This window comes from Ornithorhynchus anatinus, chromosome 7 (assembly GCF_004115215.2).
Source record: "Ornithorhynchus anatinus isolate Pmale09 chromosome 7, mOrnAna1.pri.v4, whole genome shotgun sequence".
NCBI classification, from domain to species: Eukaryota; Metazoa; Chordata; class Mammalia; order Monotremata; family Ornithorhynchidae; genus Ornithorhynchus; species Ornithorhynchus anatinus.
In genome coordinates, this window is record NC_041734.1 from 50,163,865 (window position 1) to 50,185,567 (window position 21,703).

At 42.8% G+C, this 21,703-nt stretch overlaps 1 protein-coding gene across 8 annotated transcripts in view; it reads right to left on the reverse strand.

Annotated features, from left to right (window-relative positions):
- Positions 1–21,703, reverse strand: part of ACAP2 (ArfGAP with coiled-coil, ankyrin repeat and PH domains 2) — a 135,704-nt gene that overhangs the window by 13,019 nt on the left and 100,982 nt on the right. For 6 of the 8 annotated variants that reach the window (XM_029068201.2, XM_029068199.2, XM_029068200.2 and 3 more), the window contains 12 exons: positions 19,052–19,103; positions 18,168–18,268; positions 17,653–17,758; positions 13,420–13,628; positions 12,582–12,651; positions 10,765–10,856; positions 9,066–9,247; positions 8,561–8,665; positions 8,076–8,168; positions 6,661–6,794; positions 4,547–4,656; positions 939–1,049 (listed from right to left, as the gene is read on the reverse strand). In XM_029068201.2, the coding sequence (XP_028924034.1) occupies positions 939–1,049; positions 4,547–4,656; positions 6,661–6,794; positions 8,076–8,168; positions 8,561–8,665; positions 9,066–9,247; positions 10,765–10,856; positions 12,582–12,651; positions 13,420–13,628; positions 17,653–17,758; positions 18,168–18,268; positions 19,052–19,103 (1,365 nt within the window). The remainder of the gene's footprint in view (positions 1–938; positions 1,050–4,546; positions 4,657–6,660; positions 6,795–8,075; positions 8,169–8,560; positions 8,666–9,065; positions 9,248–10,764; positions 10,857–12,581; positions 12,652–13,419; positions 13,629–17,652; positions 17,759–18,167; positions 18,269–19,051; positions 19,104–21,703) is intronic. The other 2 variants (XM_029068203.2, XM_029068205.2) reach the window with 1 other exon arrangement.

Below are 21,703 nucleotides of genomic sequence, written 5' to 3' on the forward strand. Positions count from 1 at the left end.
CGCTTAGTACGGTGCCTGGCACACAGCACCGATACCAGATTATTATATTATTATTCCCATTCACGCAATGGGAAAGGATTGGAGCGGGCACCAACGAGCTCTTTGTGTCGCCAAGATGTTTCGGGTAAGCGTGCGGGGCAGCGAGGGGGGATGACGCCAGGCCCAGGGAAGCAGCTAACACCCTAGGCATGACACCCTTTCGTCTACCATGCTTCTACTACAGCTTTAGGATTTGGGAATCTTTTAGCCGCTGCACCCGCCGAATCTCCAGCTCATTCGCCCCACTCGGTATCCCTGCCTCTCGAAGACAGACATCATCATCAGTGGTACTTATCCAGCTCTTCCGGGGGGCAGAGCACTGCGCTACGCTCTTGGGGGATGCGTTCCCTGTCCATACTGAGTTTACGGTCTAGTGACAGAGCAAGAGAAGCAGAGAAGCGGCGTGGCTCAGTGGAAAGAGCACGGGCTTTGGAGTCAGGGCTCATGGGTTCGAATCCCCGCTCGGCCACTTGTCAGCTGTGTGACTCTGGGCAAGTCACTTAACTTCTCGGTGCCTCAGTTACCTCATCTGTAAAATGGGGATTAAGACTGCGAGCCCCACGTGGGACAACCTGATTCCCCTGTGTCTACCCCAGCGCTTAGAACAGTGCTCGGCACATAGTAAGCGCTTAACAAATATCAAGAGGTGGATGCCTGAGCTATTGGTGAGGACCGGGAAGCAGAAACCCACAGCCACAAAAAAACCGGCAACTCCGTCACCAATGCCGGGGCCTGACCGTCTAAGCAAAAACGACTTGGCAAGCCGGGGTAGCCAAAACCAGGGTCGGAGATGCAGAAAAATCAAAAGGGAAGGGAAACGAGGATAGGAAGGACACCTTCGGAAGGCATTCGGTCCTAACTCCAACGGTTAAAACGGAAAGGGGGAGAAAACAACTTACAGCGTTACGATATCGGCATTGGCAGCTTCCACCGCTATGCTCAGTGGGTCTTTGCCCTCCTCGTCAGTGGCGTGTTGATTTGCACCTCGTTTCAGGAATAAACATACTTGCCTGTTAAAAGAAGCAGAATTCATAAAAAAAATTCCAACCACGAAAAAATTCCAGCGCTTCTATTTAAAACCATCTGAATATACTTTTTCCACCAGAGCAGTTCTGACCTCTATTAAAACCCGCTTTGCAGATGGGTGGACAAGGACATTCAACAGGTACCTTTAGGATGGAAATCAAGGCAATGAGGGGCTCTAAAGAAAGGGTTAAAATGTCTCCATTCTACTTGGACCTGGGGTTCCCCCGTGGGACAGGGACCATGTCCCATCTCATTAGCTTGTATTCGTTCACTCGTTCGATAGTACTTATTGAGCACTGTACTAAGCGCTCGGGAGAATACAACTAACGACAGACCAATACATTCCCTGCCTACCACGAGCTTACAGTCCTAGAGGACGGTATAGACCCCAGTCCTTAGAACGGTGCTTGACACGGAGTAATCACTTGTCAAATACTTATCGAACGCAGAAGCAGCGTGGCTTAGTGGAAAGAGCCCGGGCTTGGGAGTCAGAAGTCGTGGGTTCTAATCCCGGCTCCACCACTTATCAGCTGGGTGACTCTGGGCATGTCACTTAGCTTCTCTGTGCCTCAGCTGCCTCATCTGGAAAATGGGGATGAAGACTGTGAGCCCCACCTGGGATGACCTGATTAGCTTGTACCTACCCCAGCGCCTAGAACAGTGGTTGGCACACAGTAAGCGCTTAACAAATACCATCATTATTATTATTATTAAATACCATTTAAAAAAGGACACTGTCCTTCACCTTCAAAGTACTGCCAAAATTCCAACACGTCCATGGGTCTCCCCCAGCAATTAATCTTCCTTCTCTCCCCTGATGTGCCCACCCCATCTACCACTAAAGCTCTCTGGAACCACCCCAGTCTTTTTATCCACCTAAGGCAACCTTTAGCGCTTTTGAACATATCAAATCGTACTCTCTTAAGCACCTTTCCATTCTCTTTTGCCTTCTATCTCTCAATTCCTTTGTGTCTGTCTCCCCACAAAGTCGTGCAAGCTCCCCGCAAGCACTGAACTCTCCCAAAAACTTAGTACGGTTCAATGGACAGAGTCGGTGCTCAATAAATACTTCTAAGAACTGACTGAAAAGAGGTCAAGAAGGTTTTGTATGGTTCAGAGGTTAGGATTAAGTCCAAAGACAGTCACTAGAAAATGATCTCCACCAAGTGAAGATGCAATTTCCTGACCTGAAGAGGTCAAGGAAAGAACTGGCAGGGAAGCCCTGAGGACAGGAATAAAAAGCCAATACAAGGAATACAGGAATGAAACGAGATGGAGAGACACGCTGGACGAAGGACCCGAGAGGTGCTTTTGTATTTTTCAGAATATGGGAGGTCTGAGTATGTTTCAAGGCATATTCAATGACTGCTGATGTTGAAGGTGATAACAGTGGGGAGGATCAAACGATCATATTTACTGAGCACTTACTGTGTGCAGAACAATGAACTAAGCACTTGAGAGAGAATAATACAGGAGGGTTGGTAGACAAATTCCCTGCCCACAATGATGAGAACGATGGCAACGGGGATGAGGCTGAAGCCTACGTGACTTCCCTGGACCTCCAGTACTAAAGTAAATGGGTGAAGATCTCAATCAAACTAAGGAATTTCTAAAGCCCATTTCTCTGTAAGAAAACGCACCTTTTAAAAATTCAAGGTCCGTTAAGTGTCAAAGGAACTACTTGTACTTGTCATTATTATCAATCGCTTCAGTAGCACAGGATGTGGAATTCTCAACTGCCATTCAGCCACTTAAACTCAGTACACATAGTTCTCCAATAACCTCTGGGGTTGTTCCTGCAAAATCCAGACTGTAGTACTCACCCATTCCTACATGCCACACACTGTAGCCAAACTGTAGCACTGTTGAACAACGTCTGATTTCCTCACAACGTTACAGCCAAAACGCACAGTGAAAGCATGCGTTTTTAACACACCTGAATGCACAGCAGACAATCTACCATACATTTGAGTAGCAGCTTGGCCTAGTGAAAAGAGCACAGCCTTGGGAACACCGGAGTTCAAAGCCCAGCTCTGCCACTTGCCTGCCCGTGACCTAAGGCGAGTCATTTCAACTTCTCTGTGCCACAATTTCCACTTCCGTAAAAACGGGGATCGCCTGTTCTCAGGGTTCCCCTATGGCAGGGGGACTATGTCCAGTATGGTTTATCTTCTATCTACTCCAACGCCCGGTATAGTGCTGGCACAGAGTAGGCGATGAAGAAATACCACGATTATTATTATTACTTGTATCATCCACAGAACTTGCTTTTAAATGAGGATTTAGTAACAAAGATGGAGAAAAATATCAACTCTTTGCAACCGATATCTGATTTGGAATTTGCAAAATCATCACAAGAGTTGCACACGGGCTTTAAAGCAACCACGTTAACAAAGCAGAGAATAGAACAGTGGATAAAGCTCCTGTAGTATTCCCATTTAACACAAAAAAAGTCCCGTCACCATTTCTAGGAAGGCTCTCTTACCATCACGGTGAAAAGCCTTCGAACAGAGTGTTTTAAGACAATTATAATATCTAAGTAGAGACCTGCACACCCACAGTTAACTGCAAGCACCCTCAAAATTCGGCAAAGTTGTATGTCAGATAATTAGTGTTTCTAGGAGACTTGGCCCGGGTACGGGAAAGAGCAGGGAGAAAATATCTGCTAAGTCACAGCAAGGATTGTCTGACAACCTCTAAGTAAACAAAAAGCAAAAGGCAGCGCAGGAGAAGCAGCATGGCCTAGTGGAAAGCCCATCGGCCTGGGAGTCAGAAGACCTGGGTTCTAATCCCGCTCTGCCACGTGCCTGCTGTATGAGTTTGAGCTGGTCACTTAACTTCCCTGTGCCTCAGTTACCCCATCTGTAAAATGAGTATTAAATCTTAATCTCTCCTACTTAGACTGTGGGACAAGGATTGCATCCACCCTGATTAGCATGTAACTACTCCAGTGTTTAGAATAGTCCTTGGCATGCAGTAAGCACTTTCCAAGTACCATAAGTAATATTCATTATTATTATGAAAAGGTGCTGATTTATACCTCTCTGGTGGAAACTTTAGAAAACAAGAGGCTCAACTGCGATTCGAGCAAACATGTCCTGCTGGCTGCCTCCCTCTCACGTGCCCCGACACACCCCACGTGGGTCCAATAAGTAGAAGAAATACTAATAATAACTGTGGGCTTTGTTGAGCGCTTACTGTGTGCCAGGCACTGTACTAAGCACTGGGATGGATACAAGCAAATTGGGTTGGACACAGTCCCTGTCCCACGTGGGTCTCGCAGTCTCCATCCCCATTTTACAGATGAGGGAACTGAGGCCCAGAGAAGTGAGGTGACTTGCCCAAGGCTTTGGATCTGGGCCGAGCACTGATGTCTACGGGTGCAGGTGGGCCTCAGATGCAAAATATAGGGCCCAAGCAGGTCTTTACAGCCAAGGGATTGGGGTGAAATTTAAAGCAAAACAACCGCAAGCCCATTTACCCTGTGTGGCCCAGGACCGTGGCGTGGTGTAACGGCCCTCTTCCTTTCACATCTCTTTGGTTCACGCTGGCCCCGTTCTGCAGGAGGAACTCACAGGTAACCAGAGAACCCTGCAAGACAAAAGCCACCAACCGGACCCGAAATCAATATACAAGTTCTAGAAGAATTGATCTTAAAAGCCCATCGCCGCCTTACCAGCTACTTTAGGCATCAAATACGATCCCGAACCAGCAAACATCAGCAGACAAAAGCTTTATGCCTCTTCAGCGCTTAGTCCAGTGCCTGGCATGTAGTAAGTGCTTAATAAATACCATAATTCCATAATTATTATTTGTTCACGAGCAATCGTTTGGAATTAGGCCACCATTTTGTGGCATAGCAAAATAAGCTGGGAATTTCACTGTTAACAATCATTTGTACGTATTGAGCACCTACTCTATGCAGACTATGCCCTTGTAATCCATCAGTCGTCTCTACTGAGTGCTTACATGTGCAGAGCACTGTATTAAGCACTTGGGAGCGTACAATATAACACTATAACAGACATTCCCTGCCCATAACGAACTTACAGTCTAGCTCTTGGGAGAGTAAAAGATTATTAGTGACTGTGCTTAACCCCCTCCACCCTCTGCAGATTCTCTGCCCCTTGAGAGCTAAGGACCAATTTTCACCCGTGTACTTTTTCCCAGTTCTTCTTACACGGCTTTTCACCCAGTAAGTGCTTAAAAAATGCTGTCACTATTTCTAGCAAACTTGATCCCTGCCCTCAAGGAGCCGACAGAAACTAAAATACATGGGATGTGTACATGCATTCAATACATTTATTTTTTTACATGTGTAAATCTTGAGTAAAAGAGTATTTACGTGCTACAGGTTGTTGCACATACTTAAATGTTTAAGCCCAGAAGCGCTAAAGTGGCCCTTGACAGGATATACGGTGGGATTAGAAATTTGTCAGGGAAGGCCTCCTAGAAGAAAAGGGATTTCTGAAAGGCTTGAACGGTGTTGAGAGCTGTGCTCTATTTATTTATATTAATCTCTGTCTTCCCCTCTAGCTGTAAGCTCCGTGTGGGCAGAGAACATACCTGTTATATTGTTGTACTGGACTCTCCCCAGGACTTAATACAATGCTCTCCACACAGTAAACGCTCAATAAATACGACCGACTGAGTCTGTTGGATGTGAAAGGGGGAGGAAGTCCTAAGCAAGAGGAAGGATGTGAGCATGAGACAGGTGGTGGGAGAGATGAGAACGGGCACCGTGATTATATTAGGTTGAGAGGAACGAAGAGTGTGAGCAGGGGTATGTTGGGAGAAGAGAGTAAATAAGTACACTGGAGAGATGTGATGGAGTGCCTTAAATCCAGTGCTCAGATATGGATGTGAGGAGGAATGAGCAAAAACATGTTTTAGAAAAATGATCGACGAAGCAAAGTATATTCTAGTGAGGGGAAAGAGGCCGAAAGAGTTGTACAAAGGCTGATTCAAAAACCCAGCTGGGATACGGCACGTTGATCGCTTGTACAGAGAAGGCCTAGAATCGCACAGTGGTTAAAGCACAGGCCTGGAAGTCAGAAGGACCTGGGTTCTAATCCTAGCTCTGCCACTTATCTGCTGTGTGACCTCAAGCAAGGCACTTAACTTCTCTGTGCCACAGTTAACTATGAGCCCCATGTGGGACAGGGACTGTGTACCCACCCAGGGCTTAGAACAGTGCGTGGTACAGAGTAAGCACTTAAATTCCATTACAGAAAGAAGGGACAGATCATGGAAATGTTTCGGTGGAAAACACAACAGGATTTGCTAAATGACTGAATTCTGAAGATGGAAAGAAAGAGCAGTCATGAATATTGTCACGATTACAGGCTTGAGGAATGGGAAGGGATGTTCACTAATTGTGTTGCTTGAAGTTCATTTGAAGGAAATTCAACAAAATTAAATTTATCCTTAAATACTCTCACATCTCACTACTATATCTTGAACAGGGACTTCCCCTTTTACCAGTTTTGGAGCACCAAAACTGTACCAAATCCAATTCAAACAAGAAATCAGGAGACGTCTTATTTCTTGCCCCGGCCCCGAGCAAATCTTAATGAACACGAGAACAATTCCTACCCCCAAAACAGCCTGAATAAGTGATGTTGCTTTGTTTTCTTCGGGATTCGCCCAGTTCACATCTGCTCCGTGAGCCAAAGCCTCTGCCATAACCGGAAGGTTTTTTTCAAATGCCGCTCGATACAGTCGTAGTCCTGGGTGAACATATTTAGAGTCAAGAAATACAGAAGCATCTCGTCTTTCTCCCTCTGAAAAGAGCAACCGTCAATGAAGGCAAGTCTACATTTCATGGCAAGGTGGGAGTCGAAGCATATTGGTAGACGGAAACAATGCCTTTACACTTTCTCAAAATATGAGTTGGGCCTGGAGTGAAATAGAAGGTTGTGTTAAATGAATGCTGTGGGAATTTTTCATGCTCACCTCAAAAACTAGAGGGGTGATTTGCATGTAGGCTCTTTTCCCTAAGTCTTCCCCCTCGGCCCCCACCCTCACTCCAAGAAGCAAAACACTTGCCCAACGCTTCTAGCAGTGCTGCTGACCGTAGGTGGCAAACAGAGGCCAGATTAAAACCACTACTACTGGTTTGCCGGCCTTCCATTACGCTCAGCAAGCTCCACCCTGCTCGTTGCAATGACTCTTCCTTTCTCTCCCTCTAATTCCTCTATTTCGAGGTGGTGCTGAGCTACGCAGAATCACTAAAAGAGTCGTCCCTGTTTCCCCGCTGCCTAAACCACCAAGCTGGGCAGGAAGACACCCAGATCCTCACAGGTGGGTTATGGTTCACACAATGCCGCTGAGATTTCCCAAGCCAAGGCGATAGATGTAGAGGGGCCAGGGACCAAGCGGGAGAGGAGGAAAGGAGCCCAGTTAGGAAGAAAACCCCATCTGGTCTTGAACTTTCCTCACCGATCTCTGATACTCTCCTTGAAAGAATAGTTAGCCCAAAGGAATGGGGACGAGAAAGAGTACAAGAATCCCTGCATCTCTCTTTCTGCATCAGGTGCAGCATTCAGCCTGATTCAATCGAATGCCCCTGTGCTCATCTGTTTTTAACCCCAAGCGCAAATGAGGAGAGAACTTCCCCATAAGCTGATCAGCTATCTGAGGTCTGTTAAGAGACACAAACGGGCCCCCTCTCCGATTAATTTGAGTCCGATGGGAAGCTTTACGTTCTCCCTCTTCCATTGGGAACTCTCCCCCGTTGGCATTCTGCTTCAGTGTCTAACCAGAGGCTCGATACACCTCAAACTCGAAGTCTTCTAACTCACCCAGTTCCCGACGGGGTCCGAACTGATTTCTAGAGGGAAACAACTTCGGCAAAGCGTTTGGGTGGGCAACGTGACTACCCACTCTGTTATACTGTATTCTCCCCAAGCGTTTGAGACAGTAAGCACTCAATAAATACCATCGATCGACAGACTGACTCGGTCCAATGCCAAAACTGAAAGGCCGTCTCATTTTGAACAGAAGCTCACCTGGTTCGCACAAACTATTGGCCGAAGCCACGGAGGGTAGAGGCTCTCTGCCGTCATCGGCACTAGGCTGCGTTCCACTGTCATTGCTTTTAACTATTTTAAAGAGAAGCCAACTGGTGGTTAGACCTCATGCCATTTAGCGAATCAATTCCACAGAAAACATGATAATAAAACAAGCTCTTGGACTGCATCCTGAATTCGGCCTTCGACTTTGCATCCCAGAATGGGTTTCCAGACCTCAATACGCATGGGTATGATGTGACAGGAGAAGAGAAACCATCAGAGCAACGGAAGCTCTGCATTTCGTGGACACCCGCCCCGCCCCGGCCCCCAACAGTGAATCAGGACGAGTAAAAAGCTTCGATTATTTCATTAGAGGAAGCGATGCGGTAGCTCCGACAAAATGGATTAACATGGAGAGATGGCCACGCTGCACAATGACTCGAACGCACGGACTCTGAAGGCTCCACAACGGTAGTACTTACTACTACGCAGTTTTGAAGAGGTATCAAAGTAGGAGAAGAGTGAGTCTAGCTCATCAGGACAGAACAGAGATTCTCGCCTGGCCTCGTCACTATTTACAGCAACCGCTGGGAACATGCAAGTTAGCAAAGCACAGAGCAGGCGGGAAGAAGGGAAAAGGGCGGGAAAATTATTATTGGGGGGAGTTTTGGAAGAAAGAAATGAGGAAATCAGGAGGTTAGTAAGATAATGATTTTTTTTTTAAATTTAGATGATTCAAGAATCAGTTTCCCCTCTCCCCCTTTTATGTACACCTGGTTCCGCTATACTTGGGCAGACATAACCCCTCAGCCTCCGACTATCCGATTAGGGATACATTAAAAAGAAGAAAGTGTAATTTTTCAAAGAAACACACAGAGAAATCTACTTTTTCTCTGACTGCCTGGACAACGATAGTTCTGGTTACCTGCATCTGGCTATCCCAAAGTATAAGCAAATATACAAGACCGATAAAAGAAAAGTTAATACCTGAGCTCTTGGCAGGCGTCCTGACTTGATCACCTGGTATTGTTTTAGAGATACTGTGCCTTTTTTCCTCATGACTTCGGGAAACACCTTTTTTCCCTTGATCTGGAGGCAGTGAAGTAGAAGTTTTGTCTACAAACTTCCTTTCCACATACTTTGCTCTGATGTAGGCCTCTTTCTCCTGCCTGGCAAACACAAAAACTGGTGTGATTCTTTGTGATTAATTTTATAATTAGAGTACTGTTCTGTTACCACTTCTAGATTTTCAAAGATTACCACTCAGAATCTTCTTGTTTTGTTCTAAATGATATGTAACCACATTTTTTTTTTCAAAGATTCACAGCAAACTGACTCAGTGGTTGATCAGAAAGGGAAAGAAATGTCAACACATCTGATCATCACAGATTAGACAATCATTTCTCTTATCCTAACCCCTGTCGTGAAACTTTTCCCCTACATCTGTTTTCAAAGTGTACCTGTAAATATAAAATGTATTTATAGTTATATTATATAAATACATATTTCATATATTAATTTATATTAGTGTCTGGATCCCCCCTAGACTGTAAGCTCCTTTTGGGCAGGGAATGTGTCTGTTTATTGCTATATTGTACTCTCCCAAGCATTCAGTAGAGTGCTCTGCACACAGTAAATGCTTAATATGATTGAATGAATAAACTAGTAGGGTTCCTGAATGCCAAACCTTTTATTAGTTAATCTGTGCTACCAAAATCTTGTCACTGCAATTGGGGGGGGGGGGGCGGGAAGGGGGAGAATATGAAAAATCAAACCTACTAATGGCTACTTGTGGATTTGAAATAGTTAATGGCAGTATAGGATCATAAAAATGCAGACTATTTCTTCCTTAAAGTAAACCTTTTTTTTGTAGCAGGTAGCCCTCTCTCTGGGCCAAACAGCCCAGTGGCCCCACTTAGTCTGCAGAGGAATTCTGGGTTTCAATAGTTTGGCCTTCCAACCCTGGCACAATTGCCAAATTGTTTCGAAGAACAACCAGATATGGGCCGAAAGCCGTAATTTACTGACTCCTGGACTAGCACATTACCGATTTCCACTTGAATTATAATTTCTATAGATCATCGGCAAAGGGGACAAATAAGTCCCTATATGCATTATCCTATTCATCAGGCAACCTAGAGGTATATTAAGGAAAGCTGTCTGATCGTCACACTCAATTAAATTTAAAACCATAACTACTAAAAAATAAGGTAACAAGTGAGAGATACACTCACAACACCCACAAACACACATAAGTATGTACATAAAAGCACTGTGGAGTGGCAACGACTGTCTCTAAATACTTCATTAACCCAGACATCTCAGTGTTTCAAGTTGTTCCCTCAAATGTAGTTGGAAAGCGGTGGAAAGAAACTCAGGCGAAAATGCAATCAAACAGTGTATATCAACCACTCAACACCTGTAATAAAGGTACCAGAAATACCACACCTCAGTGTTACTGCCGTTTAGCAAATTATCAGCAAAGAAATATGTCATATATAGAAACTTAAGAACTCTGATTTTTCTTCCTTCTGGAGTTCACCTACATTATCACCTACTCGCTGACCATCTCGTAGTTATTAAGTTGGAGGATGAAAATTTCTCCAAGTGCCTTTCAGCTAAAAAAGAAGACACCGCACCTTTGTTCTAACATTTCAGAAGTAATACAAACTAAATAAATCAGTACCTTTGTCCGGGCTGTGGCTTTTTTATTCCCATTTTCTCCACTTTAGCTTCGTAAACTCTATTTATAACATCATTGCCCAATTCACACATAAGCTGTATGATAAAAAATTAAAGGATGAGGAATACATTTCACAGTCCTTAAGAAACAGTTTTTAATCATCCAGGTAAGTAACAGCAACAAACAATTCTGCCCAATAAGACTGTGTAACTCTGCAATTTCTCAATGTACATCAAAGTTCAAAGTCTAAAAGGGAGTCCATGTTCAACAAAAAAAAAAGTAGTACAAGTTTTAATCCTGATTCCCATTTTGTATTGTGAGCACAAGACCAGCCTTGGAGATTTTCGGCTTTTGGAGGTCCTTCCCTAAAAGATTCTCTCCTCAAAAAAGTTGGTTCTTTGCTCCATCAATTCAGTGCTACCAGATGCTACCCTGCTCCCTCATGCACTTCACCAATATCTGAAAATTACCCACACAAGAGGAAAGAGGAATGTTCTGACATCAGATGGTTTAAAATGCTTCTGTAATTGTTTTGGACTTCACTTCCAATGGACAGATAGATTTAAGGTTTATTTTTTTTTTTGGATAAAGTCCAAATCCAAATTGGAGTGATACTGCCCTTTGATTTTTCTTTTAAGGCATGTTTGATTTATGTCAAGCCTCCCTTCATCTGAAGATCATGAGTGTTTTTCCTCGCTACCACAACCCTCTTGGGTATGAATGACTCAGAGAACTTATGACTCTGGGTCAAAAAACAAAATTTCCTTCTTTGAATTATGTGTTCACGGAGCTAACCAAAGGGTTTTTTGAATTCTCCCCCCATGCCTGGTTTTTCCCACTGATCCATATGGCAAAACAAATTGTCAGATTCTCGAATACAACTTGTGCACGAACTTTAAGGAAAAATATGTGTGGGATTTACTGCTATTGGAAACAACTATCTTTCTTAGCAAAAACTAATACTATTTTAAGAGTCTTAAAGTCACACTTAGAGTAACCTGCATAACAGGAGCTTTTGGGGGATTAAATTTTAGATTCTAATAATATCATCGTAATCCATACTGATATAAAAATCAAAAAGTAACTTAGATAAATCAAGGTGTCAATAAAAGGGAATTCTGGGGGAGGGGCTCATTTGGAGCTATTTAAACTTTTACCCACATTCTATTCCAGGAAGTCTTCCCTGAATAACCTCTCATTCTCCCCACCCTATCTGCCCTCCATTCTGCATCACCCATGCTCTTGGGTCCATTCTCCTTACGTATTTTGTTACTCATTTCCCTGACATTGCACTGACATACATATTCTTATAATCTGTTGCTTCCCCATCTGTATTTTAATATCTGTACCCCCAATTAGATTATAAAACCCTTAACGGCAGAGATTGTGCCTACCAACCCTATAGTATTGTACTATCCCAAGGGCTTAGTCCCATACTCTGCACACAATTAATTGATCAATTGATTAATGCAAGTAATCTAACAAACAAACAAACTGGATTTCAAAGTGAAGAATAACTTGGGTAGTCAAAATTGTAATTAACACAACCAGAGCAGAATAAAAAGGAATTTGTCATCAGGAGTTCTATATATATGATGAACAACCTCACAAAAGTTACAATTCTGACAGACATCATTACCATGTCATATTTACCAGAGAGCTTCCGACACATATGACGTTTGCCTCAACTTTTTTCTAGTCTCATCGGAGGTCTGGCTAAGAATCTAAGTATTAAAACCCCACAAATTTAATTCCCCCTGTCGTTTTTTTTCATTTTTAAATTATTAAGCATTTCTTGTTTTCCCAAAAAGCTACTATACCTTTAGAAGTTCTGGCTCCCAGGTGTCTAGTGTTAAAGACCGCACTTTTGAAAAGTGGACCCCTAGACTCCTAAATAGAAAAGAACCATGTTATTACCCCAAAATACTTCCACTAGTTCTATTGATCTTCCGATTTACATTTTTCAGACCAGAATATTACTTCCCCCCGTCACAATTACCCTCTCAAAGCACATACAGCTCAACTCGGCCCTGCACACAAATGCAAATAAGTAGGCCGAGTTCCCGGAAGGCAATTTTCTCTTCTTCTTGTATTTCCACTATAATTTTGCAAAGAGCTCCGTAAACACACACACATTTCCTTCTTTTCATCGAAAGGAGAACTGAGGCTCCAAACCAATTAGATGTCTGATGAAAGAAAAACCTGAATGAATACGGAAGCAGCGTGGCCGAGTGGATGGACCACAGGCCCGGGAGTCAGAAGGACCTGGGCCTAATCCCAGCTCTGCCACTTGTTTGCTGGGTGGCCTTGGGCGCAAGTCACTTCACATCTCCGTGCCTCAGTTTCCTCAACTTTAAAATGGGGATTGAGACTGTGAGCACCAGGTGGGATAGGGATGGTGTCCAGCCCGATTTATTTGTATCTACCCCGGTGCTTAGTACAGTGCCTGGCACAAAATAAGTGCATTAAGTACCACAATTATTATTATTCTGAGGGATCCAGGACTAGGGTGTCGGAAGAGAATTCTGCCTGCTAATGATAGCGCTGGCAGGGGGGCACTGTAAATGGTCGGTGACAAATGAAGCTTTTCTTTCATTTCTTGTCCCCCAAACGGAGCTGACGAGGCCCCCCCTCCCGTGCCCTCCTGAGATTACCCACCGGTGTATGCCCGAGCACTCGATACACAAGGTGATGCCGAGGTTGATGCTGGCCCACCGGGGGTCCGCCAAGCCACAGTCACAGCAATTGCCGTTGCCGGCAATCGACTGAACCCTCTGCAGAGCACTCTCTCCTTTCAATAACTTCTCTTTTGACTCACTGCCAGACTCGAGGCTTCCCGTAGAAGGGGATGATTTTTTATCCAGCTTCTGGAGGATAATCAAGAAAAGGGGGAAAGTTACTTTGGCATCGCTCTAAAGGATGTTTCTGCGCTGAAGGAAATAAGCCACCCTGCAGATGAACTGGACCTGAACGAAACAAACTGTGTAACTAAAAACCTCTGCAACAAAACTCATAAGAGCTTTCGCTGACTTAAAAACCATCACCTTGTATTTACAATTGTTCCATCCTAAGGGGCTCGAAGGGCTTGAAATAAGTCCTAGTGGGAGATTATCAGCCTGAAAAACTGGGATTGTAAACTGGCTGGGGGCAGGGAATGTGTCTGTTTATTGCTCCATTATACTCTCCGAAGCGCTTAGTACAGTGCTCTGCACACAGCAAGTGTTCATAAATACAACTGAATGAATGAAAGGGATCATCATCACCTCCATTTTGTAGATGAAGAAACTGATTGAACAATGCAGTTCTACCCGGGGAGATTATAGTAGAAATGGTGTTACTTGAGAGCTAGTTCCAAAATAAGAATGGCCAGATGAACACAGTAATCATCATCTAGGCGTATTTAATAAACACAATCACCACTAATGGCATTGGTTCAACTCTTTCAGCGGCAGAACACTATCACTGACTGTTGGACAGAATTCGTGGACAGAATCGGATAGCCTTCCTAGTCTACAAAGGGCTCAAAATCTAAAGGTGGGGTAAGGTGGAGGGCAGATGCACGGGATGAGGAAAAACTGAAAGAAAAAGTAAAATTTAACAACAGAAAATCACCGAGCAAACTTCTATGCATGTGCACACGAGTATATGACTATAGTGTTTGTATGTGTGCTTGTTCAGTTTGTTCATGTCCTTATACTCTCCCCTTTCTCCTACCAGTAATTTATAGTGATGTCTGTCTCCCTCTTTAGACGCTAAGCTCCTTGAGGGCAGGGATCCTGTCTACCAGCTCTATTGAACTGCGCTCGCCCGAGCGCTTTGTACAGTGTTTTGCATTCAGTAAGTGTTCAATAAATACCACTGTGTTTTTTCATAGAACGTACTTGGTACACAGGAACTTTTCCTTTAACTGCTATTATATACAAAGTTGAGAGTATAGTACTTTACAAAAAGTAGTTGCTAAATAAATGTTATTTAAATGATGACAGTGACAATGAAAATGGATTGTTTGGATGGCTGACTAATCAGCATCCAGGCCAACAGTTCCCAGTAAAAAAAAACCACCACAAAACCCACCACAAAAATGAAAAGCAGCATGGCCTAGTGGAAAGAACAAGGGAATCAGAGGTCTTGGGTTCTAATCCTGGGTCTGCCACTTGCCTTCTTTGACTGTGGGCAAGTCACTTCACTTTACCTCAGTTACCTCATCTGTAAACCAGAGATTAAGACGGAGCCCCATGTGGGACATGGACTGCAACCAACCTGATTATCTTGTATCCACCCCACCTCTTAATTCAGTGCCTGACACAAGGTAAGCATTTAACAAACCCCATTTTAAAAACTGCCCAAGTCCCTAAATTCTACAAATAGGAAGTACTTACTCTCTGCTCTTATGGGGAATCTCCCAGCAATTCTCCCAGACACAGAACCTCTGGGAGGCCCTTTACACTCAGTCATTCAGTCAGTCATTCAATTCTATGTATTGAGCACTCACTGTGTGCAAAGCACTGTACTAAGTGCTTGGGAGAGCACAATGTAAACAAGAAGACATTCCCCACAACGAGCTCACAGTCTAAAAGGGAAGACAGACATTAATATACATACATAAATGAATAATGAATATATTACAGATATATATATATATATGTATACATATGCACTGTGGGGCTGGGAGGGAGGATGAATGAAGGGAACAAGTCAGGGTGACACAGAAGGAAGTGCGAGAAAAAGAGAAGAGGGTTTAGTCAGGGAAGGCCTTTTGGAGATGTGCCTTCAATAAGGCTTTGAAGTGGGGGAGAGTAATTGTCTGTCTGATATGAGGAGGGAGGGCGTTCTACGCCAGAGGGAAGACGTGGACGAGGGGTCGGTGGTGAGATAGGTGAGACTGAGTTACGGTGAAAAGGTTAGCATGCCGACTGGGTTAATAATAATAGAATAGCGAGGTGAGGCTGGGGGGGGCAAGGTGATTGTGAGCAGACCCTGGAGCTTCAGTAGCACACAGCCTCGGGGCTATGTGTCTGAAAAGTATAACTTTATTAAATCAATATGCCACCCTTACCATCATTATGATGTATTGGTTAAGCACCATTTTTTTCCTGAGGTCTAGTTCTACCCTCAACATACAATTCCGATCTACAAGCCTCTTTCTCTCAGCTCCTGACAAAGCATTTACCTCTGCATGAATTTACAAGGTTTTCCCCACCTTCCACTGTAAGCTGTAGATGGTAGCTCACTTGGGGCAGGGACCGTGGCCAGGAGTAAGAGGTCATGGGTTTGAATCCCGGCTCTGCCACTTGTCACACAGTGTGTGACTGTGGGCAAGTCACTTAACTTCTCTGTGCCTCAGTTACCTCTTCTGGAAAATGAGGATTGAGACTGTGAGCCTCACGTGGGACAACCAGATTACCCTGTATCTACCCCAGCGCTAAGAACAGTGCTCTGCACATAGTAAGCACTTAAAAACCGACATTATTATTATATAGCTATACTGTACTCTCCCAAGCATTTATTACAGTGCTCTGCATATGGTAAACTCTCAGTAAATACAACTGACTGACTGACTATAGATAGCAGACCACACAGCAGTGGTGGGCAAACTGCAACTCAGTGGACGCATCCAGTTCGGCTCGTCAGAGCACTTCATCCAGGGCTCAGGGTGGGGACCCCTAGGTGCTCTATGTCCTGAGGCCCCCATTCCCGCTTCAGTACTGCTGGCCACAACCCGGGGCCGGGAGGGCTGGTGAACGAGGATGCCTGCCGTGTGAGCAACCCCACCATGTCAGGCTGCATGGCAGCTCGAGGTCAGATCTGTAAATTCCATCTTATAAATTATTTATTTAATAATGTTGGTATTTGTTAAGCGCTTACTATGTGCAGAGCACTGTTCTAAGCGCTGGGGTAAACACAGGGGAATCAGGTTGTCCCAAGTGGGGCTCACAGTCTTAATCCCCATTTTACAGATGAGGGAACTGAGGCACAGCGAAGTTAAGTGACTTGCCCACAGTCACACAGCTGACAAGTGGCAGAGCTGGGATTCGAACTCATGAGCCCTGACTCCAAAGCCCGTGCTCTTCCCACTGTGCCACGATTTACATTAATGCCTGTCACCCCCTCTTGGCTGTAAGCTCGTTATGAACTCTCCCGAGCGCTTAGTACAGTGCTCTGCACACTGTAAGCATCCAGTCAGTACAACTGATTGATTGAGGCGTCAGGACAACCAACTTCATCCACAACCACTCTTCACCCGCTGCCAGGGCAGAGCGGGCAGGAGGCAGGAAATGAAGCGGGGCAGAAACTGAACCCCCAACCACTAGACATAGATAAGGTCCTTCAGCTATAAAGTTTGCTCCCCTGGTCCAACAGCAGCTTGGAGCACGGCCTCAAGTGATGTCTGTTATAACCTCAAATTAGAAATCTATTAATAATAATAATTAGTATTTGTTCATTCATTCGTTCAGTCGTTTTTGAGCGCTTACTGTGAGCAGAGCCCTTTGTTAAGCACTCACTATGCGCCAGGCAATGTTCTAAGCATTGGGTAGATACCAGATAAGCAAGTTGGACACAGTACCTGTCCCACATAGGGCCCACAGTCTTAATCCCCTTTTACAGATGAGGGAACTGAGGCATAGAGAAGTAGAGTGACTTGCCCAAGGTTATGCGAGATACAAGTGGCGGAGCCAAAATTAGAACGCTGGTCCTTCTAATTCCCAGGCCCGTGCTCTATTCCCTAGGCCACGCTGTTTAGTTTACTCATAAGAAGGTGCTAGTGCTCTATGACTCCACACCAAAAAAAACTTACTGATAAATATCCTCTCACCCATCACAATGAACCATTGGCATGTCACACATTTCTCATCTAAAAGGGATCACTTTGCCTTTTTGGTGTATACTTGCCTCAGCTTCATCCCCCTTTTCTCTATAAGCGGTAGCTATACTGGTTTGAACGGCCTTGATCCATGCCTGGCGCAGTTTTTCAGAATCTGCCTGGAGCATGCAGCTTCTATAAAAGAAAGAAAACAAAATCAAAGCCATCTTCTCGGGCGCAAAACAAAATGGTTTCCACATTTCAGGTTTATCAATTATTTATCAGGAAGAGGAAATGCAAGAAACACTGGGGGAAAGGGAGACGGGCAAGGAATGGAGAAGAGGACAGAAGGGAGGGATGGTGAGGGAGAAAGAGAGAGCTATTCCCCAGTGGAGGAGTAATAGTACTTTTGGTGTTAATATAAACAGAACACTCCTTCATTCTATTCCCCAGAGACGCTTCGCAACAAACTCTCCAGCCCAGAGGCTTTGGGGACGGAAAGCGGCTGCCCATTAAAACCCTCAAGAAAGTGAGTAAACTCTACAATTCAAACACAGACCTATTTTTTCCTCAAATTATTATTAGTTTTTAAATAGCCACTCACTTAGTCGGGGAAACAACTTCAAAGCAGAAGCGCCTTTCTATATCTTCACAGTGCTTAACCGTGCAAAGCCGCAGGTCTTCTACAACTACCGTGGGGTTGTCCTAGTAGAGAATGAAACAAATCTCATTTCGCCGCAGTTAAAATTACTTTCAAACAAACTTTAAACCTGAGTACAGACCATCCATTTCTCCACACTACAGTTTTCACTGAAAGTGTATTGATACGGTTGTAAGACTTCTAATTGAAATAGCATGGAAGCAGCATGGCCTAGTGTTAGGAGCACAGGTCTGGGAGTCAGAAGGACCTAGGTTCTAATTCCACATCTCCCAACTGTCTTCTACTTGACACTGGGCAAGTCGCTTCACTTCTCTGTGCCCCAGTTACCTGTAAAATAGGGATTTTGACTGTGATTCCCCACGTGATCATGGACTGTTGTCCGACCTGACTAGCTGGTATCTACTTGAGTGCTTAGTACAGTGCCTGACACATAGCAGGTGCTTAAGAAATACCATAAAAAAAAGAAAAACTAAATCACATGTAGCTTCGATAGTCACAAGGTAATTTCCTCTCCCTAAAATCCTTCCCCGGAACCCTCTATTGCCCCAGGAAAAGAATTTTTTCAATCAAAAGGAAATGGAATAAACTCTAGGCAAAGTAAATAAATGGATTATCAACGCTTTCACCTAGGATCACTCATCTGTGATGTCATTTTTCCAAAGAAAAATCAATTTTCTTTATTCTCACCATATTTCTGTGAACTAAATACATTAGCAATTTCACATAGGATTATCTGTGGATCAAAAAATGTGACTAGGGAAACAGGTATATGGGTAGCTGATTATAAATTTGGTTCCGAAGTGACACAGTTCAGTGGAAGTCCTTACCTTAAATTTTTTCTGGTACACCAGCTGATTATTCTGTATTGAAAACCAGCGCCTAAATAAATAGAAGACATTTTAAAATTTTAGGAATGAAATTTATTTAATTACGTAATGCAGGAATTCATTATTGTTGGAACAGTACTTTATGTAAGTATGCGAAGAAATCATCTCTTGAATGGTAATTTTCACCACGAGAAATGGGAGAGATTTTCTATTGTAAGAAAGGAAGAGGGTGCAAGATGAGATTGAAATAAGCATTTTTGAAAAATAAATTTAAATCGTGACTGAAGATGCTAAATGATGTTAGTTTAGTTTCTCTGTGACATGAGCTTGTATTTCAACAAATGTTTTCCTTTAATTTTTCTTTGGCAGTTGAAATATTGAGATGACCAGTAAATGTGACCCAACCAAAAGAACTGGATAATTATTAGTCGTAAAACTATTGATGAATATGAGCATTTCTACGAGAAACTCTGTGAATTCATCACGTGCACTCACTCAAGCAGGGCTAAAAAAAAAAACATGTAACTTTCTGCTCTGACAGAACTGCTGAACTGAGCTCAGCAAAATCACATACTTCATATTTGATTTACTAAGCACAAGAGGAAACCAATCATTTTAAAACTGAAATCGAAAGTCAGGTTATTTTCCACCCAAGTTTTTTCTTATACAAGCATATTTCAAATGGCATACCCAGAGTGGTTTCACCAACATAAATTATGCAATCATATTTTGCTCATTATTATATAAAGGAGTCATCAAAATATTTTCAATCTCCAGATCAAAATAGATTAGCTTGCCATGTTAATTCTAATGAGCTAATTCTAATTTGCTATAATTAAAAGCCAAAGGTTCGATAGACCCTTCTCAGTCCACAGGCTCATGCCATTCAAAAGAAGCACAAATACACATCACTACTAAAAGGAAAAACATTTTCTTCTCACAAACATTAGAGAGCCAGAAAATTTATATTTCAAAACATTAGTAATTAATATATTAGCAAATAGAGATTCTATCTTTTCAAGGTAATAGATACATACACATACATTAAAAATACATAATGTTTAGACACATTTTTCACCTTAAAAAAATTCCAATCACAAAATCAACTAGGAAATCATCAGAAAGAGTGGCTACTCCACATGTGATCTTTATTCTTTTATATAGCTGTTTAGAGATTTAAGTAGTTACAACCTTCTAAAATACAGTGTATTAAAGTAAGCATCTAGTACGATTCAGAGGAGTCCATTAGAAGGAAGAAAAGGAAGAAGAATTTGGGGGCTCATTCTTTGTTCTACGACACCCAGATCATTAGAGAGGTTATATAGCAATCTCTTCTTGAAAAGAAATGGTACAGTTGTGGCACATGAGACAACATGCAATGGAGGAAATCTCTGAACAGATAAAAGTGAGTATCCAATCATGTGCAGTGATTTTTAATAATCGTAAACTTCTAATATAATGTAGAATTCAAGTTTTACTGAAGTCCCCGCTGCAACATAGTAAGGGAATATTAATGCAATTCACGTTAATATCAGAGAAGTCTAAAAAAGACCTCATTTAAAGTATGGTACCCTCAGCAATAAACGCCTCACGTTTCTGAAATCTCCTCTAGAGGGCTGTTCGCCTGTTGCTATTTTATAAGTGTTGAAAGAGACTCCTTGAGAAATCTGGAAGTAGTAAACAAATCTATAATCTTCTCCTACCTCATAAAAATAGAGATATGATGTACATACATCAACAGTGTTGCCTTTAAAATGTAAATAGAGAACATGGGATTTGTCTCTTTTCTCTACATTCTGTACGAATGAGACGCAATAAGGATTAAATAATCCACAGCATAATTTGAACAGATCTTGTCCAAAGTAGGTATGAGACTTTGACTGCCCCTCTGCAACATGAATATCTCAGTATTTTCAGTCACTGCTATTTAAGATCATACGGTAACTTCCTTAAAGCAAGGAAAATACTGTGCTCCTTGAAAATGCAGTTATTCAAAGATAATCTACATCAACTTCACATTTAAACAGTACAAATTTAAGCCACAAAACATTACTTAGGAGAGCAGTGATCCATGAAAAACAATGTGTGTATGGTTTATCTGTTCGAACAAACTTATTAACACTTAACACTTCCAGATCTACTCTACGACTCAAAACTAAAGATGTCCTAAAATTAAATGGTTTCATAACTGAACATTCCAATTCATTCCAGTTTTATTCCAAACACCTATGTGGATGTGAGGGCAGGCATCAACACATACATAGGAGGTGTGGAAAGACATCACAGCCTACTTTAAAAAAAAATCATTTCAATATGGAAAACCAAAAGCATGTCACGCTCTTTAATGTAGGAAGGGCAGTTAATGAAAAGCAAAGGGGAAATAGGTCCCTTAAAAAATATTTTACCCAACAAAACTATTCTGTTTTTACCCCACAGACTAATGTTGGCAACAGTTGAAAGCAACACAGAAGACAAAGCTTCACTAACAACCAAGAAAAATTTCCTTGGAAAGGAGTGATAAGTGTGTTTTACTATGAGCCCAACTATTCCTCCTGAAAGTCTGAATTACTATAATAAATGCTCTTTCCTGTGTTAAAAAGGTAAGGAGAACAGGGGGAAGTTTTGAGAGATATATCATCCTTTATTAAAACT